This window comes from Helicoverpa armigera, chromosome 18 (assembly GCF_030705265.1).
Source record: "Helicoverpa armigera isolate CAAS_96S chromosome 18, ASM3070526v1, whole genome shotgun sequence".
Taxonomy (NCBI): Eukaryota; Metazoa; Arthropoda; class Insecta; order Lepidoptera; family Noctuidae; genus Helicoverpa; species Helicoverpa armigera.
The window spans coordinates 6,615,286-6,628,231 of NC_087137.1; the positions used below are offsets into that span (position 1 = coordinate 6,615,286).

Genomic DNA, 12,946 nt, shown 5'->3' on the forward strand with positions numbered 1-12,946 from the left:
GAGTGCCATAAAGTGGATCAAAGTTTTGTCGAGACCGTCTGACCGATCTCAAGATGCAATGGATGGATGTCAACAAACTCTGTCCCCTCACATAACACGCCAACTCGAAGGTTACATTAAAACTAGACGTCGAACATATGATTTCCGAACTAATATCCGCCAACGTCTCGTCTATTTATCGATTACACTAATACATTTCGTAAATACGTTCCATTTATATACAGGCGCTGTCATTTTTGACAAAATCCAATATTCGCTGTTATTTGAATTATTAGCGTTATAGGAAAATCACGTTGATTTGACACAATTTCAATTAATGTTAACCTTGAAATTGTATCGTAATTAATTTTCTCGGTAAAATTAGAGGTCATAAATAATCAATGGGATTCACATTGTTAAACAAAAGTTTGTTTATAATAATACAAATGTTTCTGAATCATACATATGCAGAGGAATGGTGACCTTGACGTGGATCGGATACACAGAAAACGGCATAAATTTTCCTCCATAACAATAGGTACAGACAACAAATCAGAAATGTGTGTTTTTTTTCGAAGTAATGCTAACCTGCCTGGTGAATGAGCGTCAATCTGTCCCTGTCTCAATTAATAGGTACACGAAATGATTAATTATAGTCAATTTGGGTCGAACGTAACGCTCTAGTAATTCGAGACCCGAACCGAACATTTAGGTTGAACAGGAACTTCGTTTAATAACTCAATCAGGAGGATAAGTTGTGAATTAAGGTATTTGTGCTGTTGGTTTTCTTTAGAGAGGAGGAATTCTTTCATTGTTGGCAGACTCTTTTTTTGCAAATATGTTTTAGAAATAATATGTGATTGTGGTATGCGTATGTGATATGTGGAAATTCTAGAGTTCATCTAGAATTTAAATCCATTTTCCTATTTACACAATTTGCCATCGAAATAAGCTAAGTAATCAAAAGAGCTAAAACTCCCTCACTACATTAACTTCCAAGAATCCTTAGAATCCACTTTACTGACAAAAACCTTAAGAATACAACGCGACAAAAATGTACTTTGCTTAAAGAGACTCATGATATAACAATGTGTCGAAGTCTCGCAGATGATCCGACGAAAGGCGAGCGTCTACTTATCTATAGCTCAGATAAACGTCTTCTTAGACGTCAGCCATCATCAATGAATGCGCTATGAATATTCACGGTCGCCCACGCACACACGCGCACGAGTGTTTATCTAGCCGACCAGTCAACCAACCGCTTTTATACGAGCGAACGTCAAAAGAACGTAATTCAGGGAAGATATGCACAACTGAGTTTTGTTGAAAAATTATAGCGACGAATATTAGACCTTCCTAGACAAAATTGTACTAATATAAACTTAGAGTTTGGATATCAATTGAGATACTCTACTTTATAGCATCAAAATCGTAATCAGGCCATTTTTACGTTAAACGAGGACCTTGTACATTAATGAGACAAAACAGCAGCGCCTATTCCATAATCAATTTATCTAGAATGTCACGTTCCCCAAAATAACAATCATAATTAATGAATACGGTATAATTACAGTATTCAGTTTCATTGAAATGCCCCTCGTCGAAGAAGCGTCGAGTACACGTGTACCGACGTATGGCGCCCGTTTATCAACCGCTGACGGACCGTCGGCGTCCCATCCAGAATGCAGAAACAAAATAACTAGAAGTGAACTGCGACCGCTTTTACAAAAACCAGACGCGGTCTGCATAATTCAGGTGTTCGTAACGCGCGCAATAATGTTAACTTGATTGACGAAAGAAAGGTACGTGATAATTTTATTTACGAGAACCCGATAACGACTGTGACAAGACTGCGTGGCGGGACAGGTAATCTTGAGTGGGTGCGATAACAAGTCCAATCACAGTCAATTGTTGTTTCATTGTTGAACGTAAGTTTATGACCGTTTCACTTGTTCAATTTCACACATCATAAGAGCTATCAAATTAATTATTTTATCCAATTTAGCCTCAAATCATGGAACACATCACACACCTCATCAGCACATAGCACCTCAGAGAAAATTAATCGAAAAAATGTCCTTTCCATTGAGCTATGGGTGTCGGGTCAAGCGGTGTGTTTACATGCAATTATCAAGCCCGTTGTTTTATCGGAGTTGACCTCTGCGGCTCTCATCGACAAGCTGACAGAGGCCTAATTTAGGTACACATGTAAAACAACGCCCGATTGTTTCGTAATTAACTTTTGATTGACGACACACTTGTTTAATGGGGGGCCTGTTACGTTAGATGCGTGCTGAACTTTGATATCGAGTACCTACAAGCTCTTAATACAGAGTAAAATCTTCTAGACATCCTGAAAGACGAACATAGAGTTTGTTTTAACAGGTCAAGAAAAGGACGAATGTAATAAGTCCATAGCCTTTCAGAAGCAATCTAGTTTCCAAATATAACTTTACAAATTAAATAACAAAATTCATTAGAAAATCGAAAAAAAGGTTAGCTCAAAGACATAAATCAGTTTGTATAATCCTTTGAAACTGGCATTAACTTTATCTCTTGAGCTCTGTCTACACGAAAAGTATCATCGAATACAAATTAGAAAGCTTAATAATTAAGTAATCTCTTCCAGCGGATTTTCAGATGAAAGTATTACGCGACATTCGAAAGGCTTGCATTGACTCGTATTTGTATTGATATTCGCTACTACCGACTAACCCAAAGTGATTGTTTTACCTATCTATCTGTAGATTTACTTATTAAGGATAGGATTTTGAAATTCATTTCATACAAATAATGCCAAACTCGTACATCTACTAAGATAGATAAGTTATTGAAAGCTGCCTTTAATGAACATTGCAATGGATTTGAGTCTTTAAAAAAATATATGCAGAGCCATTTAATCCCTTAAAAATAGGTCCTTTAAATAATTTTGAACCGACAGGGACTTCCTCAAAAGGAAGAGGTTCTATATTGTTCTCAGATTATTTTGTTATATAGTGAATACCTTAATATTTTGAAGAACAATGCTTTCATGCCTGGTAAATAACTGTCTGTTTATGCGCACATATCACGTTGTACCGGCAATTCATTATTTATTTCGAGTGGCGGTACAAAAGCTATGTCTACAAACTGAATACACGAGCAGTACTCCGAGCAGACAATGAGTTTTTAATTAAATGCATTTTTCATTAAACGCCGCACGTGTTTGAACTTAGTTCTGTTTACGTTTTGTGATGGATGGCCTACGTGGTTTTATTGTTGTATGGATTTTACATAGGTACCTAAGTTCTTCTTGAATAATTTGGTTACTAAAAAAGAGTCCGTCTGTTTTTGCGGAATATTTTGCTAATTATATCCATCTTTTGTATATTAATATTTTCTTATTATGTATTCTTCATTGCAAATTTAACAATAAATATACAAAGAATAAGGACAGTTTACGTACAACGGCGAGCGCAACCCAGAATTGGGTTCTTTTACATTAGAGAGATTCCATAGTGGATAGTGGAGTGATAATGGTGTTTTTAAACTTTTTAACCACGAAATATATTGAGAAATAAATTCATTTTGGTTCTATGCATAATTTCTGTAATACCTAACCTAAATATAATTTCTAAATGTATTAATGTAATTTAGTATCTGAAATAATTCGACCGTTGTGACTGCTAGAGCTTGAAGATCTAATAACATCAGGTCTGTGACACTTGTAGAAATTACTTTAGACTATAGAGATAATATTTGAAGAGACTGTTTTAAATCAAATTATAATAGAGTGAAACCGAAAATGAAGGCTTAGCGCAATATCTCAGCTATGACCAATTTTAAAGTCCAAATTGCATTAGTAAAGTAGTTTATGTCACTGCAAAAAGTACCTTCATATCACAGCGCCACGGAATAAATGCATCGATCAAGGGACAGTCCATATTTCCATCACTGAACTGATAATTATAAATATGATCATAATCTGCGATGACCTTTTTATCTCTTATACCTAGTCTGTGATTACTTAACAGGTGACCAAGGGTGAAATGCACCATTTATCTACAACGATAACCAGCTGTATACTTGCCATAAGTCAATTCGGCGATTTGACAACTGAAAGAGGTTCCTTAGGTTCTTGGAAAGTTTTAATGGTGCAACCCATCGTAACTCTTACATAAAATTCCCTACACCAAACAAAACAAATGTACTCACTAATTCAAATATAAGTTCCTTTTCATCCAGCTGCCGCAGTTCATGCCTCGACCTCCGCTGCGGCCGCGAAGGTGTGGCATGAGGTGGCTGGTCTCCAAGGAAGGTAGGAGTGCCGTCTACCGTCGTCACCAACGGCTTCAGAAGACCGCCGCGCTCGAACTCGTGCGCAGAGATCTTCCTGTCAAATTATATGTGTGTTTTAGTTGCTGGCATTGGGTGGTTGAGAAATTCGAATTGATTTATATTATAGAGGAGGATGTTAAAATATGTTTCATAAAATAGCATCATATCCGATGTTACAAATCTATCCAATCCCGAGGCAGAGGATGTCAGAGGCAGAATTCTTTTTATTTAACTTTTGTATAACAGTGAAAGGGGTATAGCTTCTGAGTTCAGGTTCATCTTACATCTGATTTAGGTAAGAGGTACTACTACATATACTTATTTGTCATTTTACGTGTTCACTAAAACGTGGAACATTTTGGTCAATTCACGTACAAATATGGTAAAGGTGATTGTCACGTAAAACTAAATAAGTTACCTACCAAAGGCGGACTGTAAAGGACAAGGATAAAAAGCCTTCCATGAAATCAATTACTGTTCCCGAAATATCAAATAAGGATTCGTACGTGATCATTTTCATAGAACTAGCTAGAAGTTAAATAAAATATTTTAAAAGGGACATCGCATACTGTTGTCCAAATGTAGTGCAGTAAAGCTTGTTCAAAGCACCCATTATTTTAAAGAAAGCGGCAATGGAGTAACAGCAAGGAGATAAGCGACCGAGTTTTAACGAAATTCACTGGCCGCATCGCAGATACAATAGTAAACAATCGCCACATACTAGTTAAGGATCCTATGGTCCTCAAGAGGGCAGGAAAAAAGAAAAGTGTACGTCACATCTTAAAAAAATTTACTAACATTCAATAGAATGAATATATTGTCTTCTGAATAGCCCATTATGCTAGGTTATTTTGGACTTTAGTACTCAAACTATGAGTGCGCTAGATCTATTCAACAATTAGTGAACTGGACTGCAGCCAACCAGACTTTGTAAATATGTCATGCAACTGGACAAATTAAGTCTGACAGATTATTTGAAGACAGTCGTAGATGAGCTTAATAATAATTTATTAAAATTATGACTTCGTAATAAACAAAAGAGTCTGTTTTGATTTATTAATTGGCGTAAGTCTTGCCCTTGCCTCAAATAAAAACGTGTCAGAGCATCTTTTTTCTATCTACATCATCCTCATCACACTATTGACTCCCTTTTAGTAATATTAACCATCTAACTTAACATCTCTATTTACAATTATGTACTGCAAAGATACCATTATTGTGAATGTTTTTATTCCTTCTTCCGCAGATTCAACGACATTTCCCTTCATTTTCGTCTAACATAAATAAGAAAATGTTATTTCAGTTGTTTCTTTCAAGCCCCTTTATCCTTATCAAGCATGTAATACAAGTCAATTCCCATCTTTCTCTTGTTTCTTATAAAAATTTACTTTACAAACGCCTCATCATTATGCATGTAGGTTAGCGTTCAAGAAAGTCCTCCTAATCTATTCGGAGGGTGGTTTAGCACTGGCAGATAAAGACAAGATGACATAAGATTGATGACGACTACCAACGTGGATTTCGAAGACAGGAGCAGGGAATTTATTGCCGTTCTATATTTTCTTAAGTTTACGGTGATCCTAAGTGAGCCTGCATTTAAGAGCGTACGGGCTGTTGTTAGTTCCGTGTGCATTTGATGACAATAATTATGATAATGCAATTGATCTATGCTCGAAATTTTTGTTGCTAGGATCTCATTATAACTTCGTTATAGAGGTTGAAATATACACTATTCAAATTAATCAGGTTTTCATAATTCATAAAAACAATGTTCAAGACCATCATGATGAGTTAGCTCAAACCCACTTATTAACGAATAGGTAAATTCACATAAAACATAATCAACACGCGATATCTGTAATTGCTCTTACACGTATCGATTTCCTTATCAGTTCTGTTTATTTACATTTACTAAGTTATTTATCTTAACCCGTTGACTGTTGACATTGTAAGCCCGTTGGCTGTGCCTAAACTAACGGGTCGGATTTTTCTCAGCTGTGGACTCTCAGCATATTTGTTTAGGATATCCTAAGTTGCTGCCTACACGGTCATTAATTAGAATTACAGCTGATTGCGTTAACATTATGTTTTGTAGGGGTATCTATAAACACTTGTAGGCTTAATGTTATGGTATACGAGCTTCTTCCTGTATGCAAGTTTCTATGTGTTGAGTTAAGAAATTAACCTATGATATTGGGGAAAATTGTGTGAAATTCATGAACGTTTCTATGTGCAGAAACTAACTAAATACATTCATCAACAAGACATTCTATTTATTAATTTAATGGGACGAATTTCTTTACTGAATATTCCTATCATGTAAATTAAGAACCGTGTGTTTATTAAATACATATAGGTAACTTTTAATTGATCACATTATCTAATTAGGAGACAGCAACGACAAAATGTATATATTCGTTCTAAGAATTCTGATATTACTTCATAACATCAGTAATATTTTTCTAATATCCACACGATTCGCGTTGTCTCGTATAAACAAAGATCGGAATAATATTTATTTGCCTAAAATAAATTATTTCTACACGTGTAACCATTCATAGATGTTTTTTTTGAAAATACAAGGTTAGCCGCTTGAAGTCAATAGCCAAAAAAATAGTATCAACTTTAAGATTGAACTAAAATAAAATTTTACAAAAAAAGGATGCCTGTGTTATTAATAGGACCTACCCTACCTACATATTGATCGAAATAATTCCTTCGAAATGTAATGAAAAGAACAAACTTAATAAAATAGCCTCAAGGTAAATCAGGCTTAAAAAGGACAGCTAATTAATCAAAAATGTTCCAGTAATTTTTAGCAATTCGAAAACCAAGCCTGATTCTAGGTAACGGATAATATTGCTTTTATGTTGAAAATGAAATTCGGTTAATAACTATGAATATACAACATGTATAATTAAGCATGTGATTTGAAATTGAATACAACAAAATCAAATGTAATTAGTTTGCAAGTGCATATAATTTTTAGAAGGCCTTCTTTTATTTATTTTGTTTATCTTACAATTAATGGAATTATATGGAAGTTCAACAGATTAGATGTGGATATTGCATCTTTAAATAGGTACATTCTTTTTGACCTAAATTTTAGGGATGCACTCTTTTAATGGACGAATGGATGAAAATACCGTTGTTTCTTACTCTTCCATGCAAAGAAAATGAATTAGGTAACAGACCAATAGAGTCAGCATTTATATGGTTATGGGATTTTTTCGTGGTTATAAAATTGATGATTATGAACATGAATATAGGACAGTTATAGCTTTACTACAGAAACTTAAACATCTGTTGAACACTTGTCTAAAAAAAACTGTGGCTGGAAACGGACTTTATTTTAACGTCATAATTTGTAATTTTTAAACAAGTGTTCAACAGACGTTTAAAAGTTTTTGTGGTACGAGGGTTAATGTTCAATTCCGGCATCGCTTAAAAAGCCATGCCATTTACAACGTAGTAAGTAACTATTGGTTGATTAGTCTTAAAATACGTGCACAACACTAATATTACCTGACAGGAGTGGTAGCCCCAGAACCAGAGCCGGCGCGCGACGGAGACGCAAGCTCGGCGCTCGGGGGCGTCGCGTGCGATACAAGCCACGCGTCCACCACTTGCCGCGTCGCCTTCCTGTCGACAATTGCCGTTTACCTTATTAGCCGTACGAGGAATTCGCTGAATTGCCGCCATTATGAGATTTGAACGTCGAATCGACTGCGCTAGAGTTGAGCGTTCTTTGTATGCAAGAACTGTTTTAGGGCCGAGTACACAGACAATGTAAACGTCAGTTTTAAACAACTGTTTACTTTTGGAATGTGCACGTAAAAATGTATAGCAAACAGTTGTTTTAAGAACTGAAAAATGTTGTCGGTGAAATAAGCCCTTTAAAGTAGAGTTACGACTTTTCCAATTGCGTGTGCAAATACCATTAGGTACAGTTATATCCATATCAGAATGATCGGAATTATGTGATTTAAGCACACTACCAGACTCCGCCGCGGTTGCTGGCGAGGTGGAACTTCTACGTAATACGCGCAAACCTTTTACACAACCACCGCGCGACCGCGCGGAGATACGTAGGTATAGTATCCCGTGAATCTTCCAACATATGGGGATGGTACATAATAGTATAGTAAACAACGATATAATAGATTTACAGCATCTGTGATGATAAATAAGTTACACATACATTTACAAACAATCATAATTGTAGCAATAACAAATTATTAAGGTGCATCCACCATGTACGAGAGATTTGTACGGGAACATTAATAAATGTGTTTGCGAAAAATCTTATCGAAAATGTGGGGGCATACCTTTACACATAGATCGCTATTTGAAATGTAGTTACAACACATTTATACATTAAAAGTATAATAATGAGTTTCAATACACATTTTAATAAAAAAATATACAATACAAATCCGTTCCATACTTAAAACATAGGATTCAGAAATTCCCGCTTATTATGTATCTTTAACATAATCCTTTTCCCTCTCACACAACGTAAAAACGTAAAAGGACAAAATATCGAAGAAACGTGTAGAACAAACATAATTGTAACGGAAACTTCGATAACAATATTACATACAACATATAACATCCATAGTTAACTCTAACTAGTATCGTTGTCAATGTTTGAATAGGACGAGAAAATCTACATACTGCAAACTGAGAATAAATAGACTACCAACATTTAATACTCTAGCTTATACTATATATCATAGAGACACTGAAACTAAAAGGATCATTGGCTTAGGGACTTAACTTTAAAACATACATTTCTTAATGCTGAATAACAGCTAATCCTATTAACAATATGTTGGGGATTAAGAAAGTAGAACATATAAAAATACAATTACGAACTCACAAAGGAGAACAAAATAAAGCTTAATTCTATATTTAGTTGCCATGATTTCGCAATTAATTAAAGAAAGATTTAATATTTCGTTCCCTTTTGAAAGCAAAAACAGACGTCAAGCATGGGCGCAATTAGTGGATCTACATAAAAATTACAAACTCTGCCTTGTTTCCATTGTTTTCCAAATTATAATGAGTTAACTTGAAAAGAGACAAAAGCACTCAGGGATAACAAGATTAGTCTCAACAGCCTTTCAAGTATTAATGTTATTATAATCATTAGCATTATTATAAAAGAAATCCTTTTTGACGTCGTCTTTTATCATAATTCGGTAAGTCGGTAAAATTATTATGCGGTACTCAAAAGTTGGAGCACAATTTGGGAGAGGTAAACTTGGGTTCTGCACAAACAGACTAAGTAGACTTTGGTCTTAGCATACCTGAATTATTAAATACCAATGCACTGCGAACTGGGACCGCAATGAAATCCCGCGAGAAGTTCTACAAACTCAAGCAGGATGTAAAGTTGATATCAAAACTTGCGAACTAGCGGCTCGAGGCATCTTGGTACGAAGGGATCTTTGCGCTAAAGCGTAGACATGAGTGAATAACATAGTGGAAGCAAATTATTCTAGTAGCAATACAGACACTGACGATAAAGTAAGACAACCAACAAATGAAATTGTATTCAAAATACAGAAGCAAAAAGACGGACATATTAATCAAATAAATATACAGCTTCATTTCATACGGTAGAATAGACGGTGACATCTTCCTTCTCATTTTCCGGGCATCGAACCAAAGGACAAATGGAAATTTTCAAATGTAACAATTTGTATACCAGCGACAATAACATACGCTCCGGATATTTTCAAACTTATTTCAGTGTAGGAACTTGAAAAGCACTATCAATAGTTAGATTTTTATAAGTATACACTAAAATCTTCATCGAGTGTAGCGCATTTTACAGTCGATAGAACTGAATTTAATGTATTCGCGACATTAACATTACGTGCTAAAGAATTTATATTCGATTTTATTGCTAACACGTCTTAGTAATCTTCGAGATTATTTGAGAGTAATGGAAAAGTCAGATCCTAAGGCGAGTATTAATGAGAATGACCTGAAACGTTATTACGTCACGTGCTAAAAACAGAAAGCTTTAAAGAATCGATAATTGCAGCATCGAGAAGTCGATAAGTTTAATCGATTATATCATTCTTCTTTTCTTCAAGGTTTGGCTGAAATGCCTTATTATTATTCAAACAACTGCGTACAACCCATCATCATAATTATTCAACCCAATTGATCCATTCATAAAACTAATCAGTGTGTTTATAACTTAAACGTTTTATAGCCCATTCAGGGGACTACGTGGCCATTGTCATTATAAACTTCAATAAAAATAATAACTTCCAGAATAAGTTGGTTTATGTCAGGTTTTACTGCACAAAGTACTTTTAACTGGTGTCACTGTAGAGAAGACCGTAAACGTTTTATGGTCAACATGCGTTTGCCATGGTCGAAAACTTTTAGAAACACACACTTTAACTTTCAGGTTACTGCTTGAAATAAAAATCTCACCATAAAATTGACATATTTCATTTTGAAGACAATTCGAATAACTAAAACTATTGAATATAATAGTTGTTAAAAATGCTGTTTAGAAAAATTTAATTTTCAAAGGGTTTCTGTAGTTATGGCCAATAGTAGAGTACGCAAAAGGTAAAACAAAATATGGAGCTACTGCGACAAGGCTGGCTACTGTCACTGTCAACTCTGATACGATCTATTAATTGGCTCCTTACACCCACTGCCAGGAGAATAGTGGTCTATTCGCACAAATCTCACAAACCGGTAAGATCCGATAAAAACAGGTTTTATATTATTTTTATTACGTTTATAACTGGAGTATATGTGAATGGTCAGTTACTAGTATCTATCAACTTCCGTATATCCAAGTTTCCTTATTGCCCGGGCCGGTTTATTTGTTTTATCTGTCGGAAGTTTCTTTAACCGTAAAACTGTATTAAGTAATTTATTACCGAAAATACAGCAACATTTTATGATATACGATCTCGGTTCCTTGAAGCGGGGAAATGTATAATTTGGAAAACATGGCGCCGATTTAAATAAACAACGTTTTACGTGACGTCATTTGCCAGTTTCAAATATATCTGGACTTTTTTTTTAAGTTATTGATAATACTAATTAAGATTTTATTATGACTGATTATACTGGCGCATGGCGTCATTATGTGCTAGTGGAAATTAAACTTTGTTGTGGCTACGGGTCAGGGGCGCCAGTAATATATCAGGAGTGAGATAACTTATCTGCTAAACATATAATATAATCAGCTAAAGACAATGATGATCTTATTCGTGGTTCCTCAAAAACATTCATATTCAGGGCTTGTATTAAGTGGAACCAGACCAAAAAAATTCAAGCTTCAAAACCGTCTGGAAGTTGGCGGTATCACACCCCCGTGTTTGGGAGGTCACGTAAAGCCTGCATTAACGGTCGTTGTCACAATTCCACGTCAGAGGGCGTCAGGTCTATTTCAAAAGCTCTGACACTAGGGCTTGTTACGTGATTCAAACTTCAGCTTACTGGATAAGAAGAAAAAACCTTGATCAAGATAGATAAATCATTCAAAATCCGAAATGAGTCTATAGTCTAATGGAGAAACTAAACTGAACCACTTTAGAACTCCTCTCTCCGGATATCGAACCCCCACGCTCGGAACGAGAGCAAAACTAAAGCAGTGGCGCACTAATTTTAATTAAAGTCTAAATTGTTTAACAGCCTGAATAAACCAAAAGCTAAGTGTCAAAGCTAGGCAGTTCCAGCAACTGGGACGTAGTAATTAAGAGAGCTAAACAAAACTATTAAGACTTGCGGCCTTCTGCTAATAAATTATAATTTATATAACGCTATGTAATCTTGAATTATTACTGTTTAGACAAAATTCTCTGTTTATTCATGAGAACGTTAAATTAAATTTATTTTTCACGGTTTCGTTTTGTTTGTGTGCTTGACTTGTAATTATATAAGTAATGGAACGAACGAAATGTAAAGAACCATTCAAATAAATATTTTCATTAACGTAGTCTGGACATTTGAGTTTTTTAATAATTTTGAGAAACCGCTAGACGCTGATGTGGAATAAGATATAAATGTATATTACGACGATATTATTTAAAGGAAAAGTACCTACAACTCTTTACAATGTTGCAAAGACTAACTTAAAATTAAGACCAGCACGTGTATCATTTACGCAATGCAATTTGAAACTGAAACATTGCCAAAATGCATCCAAAAACCTCGGAACAGATCATGTTAAGAGCAACAATGTGACAAATAAAGCTAAGATTACAAAGAGTCTGTGACATTAAATACGTTGAACAAAACTGGCGAATCAAGTTGGTAAAGTTAGTGCTTAACGAGTGGGCAGCTAACTTGATGTACGAGCGTTGCCAACTATAACAGAATCAGACAATAGACTTAAATGTTGTTGTGCAATCGCTACGAATTATAGGGTAGGAACACGGTTTTCTTAAACTGATAAAGGAAAGGTTCAAGGCAATAATACAAAATCAGTAGAATGCAACGTAATTTGAGTAAAATAAACCTACATCAAAGTAAGTCAAATCCAATCCAAGTGTGTTAATCCTTGATAGCACAAAAGTTTCAAAAATTATAAAGTGCATTAGCAGCAGGTACAACTTCATTTTGAGAAATTGCAGATAGAGAATTGACCTCCTGCAGTGCCGAATTA

The 12,946-nt window shown here is 35.1% G+C and overlaps 1 protein-coding gene across 10 annotated transcripts in view; it reads right to left on the minus strand.

Annotated features, from left to right (window-relative positions):
• Pde11 (Phosphodiesterase 11) overlaps positions 1 to 12,946 on the minus strand; it is a 184,437-nt gene that overhangs the window by 51,020 nt on the left and 120,471 nt on the right. For all 10 annotated transcript variants that reach the window (XM_021334471.3, XM_021334468.3, XM_049850415.2 and 7 more), the window contains 2 exons: positions 7,822 to 7,938; positions 4,174 to 4,351 (listed from right to left, as the gene is read on the minus strand). In XM_021334471.3, coding sequence (XP_021190146.1) covers positions 4,174 to 4,351; positions 7,822 to 7,938 — 295 coding nt within the window. The remainder of the gene's footprint in view (positions 1 to 4,173; positions 4,352 to 7,821; positions 7,939 to 12,946) is intronic.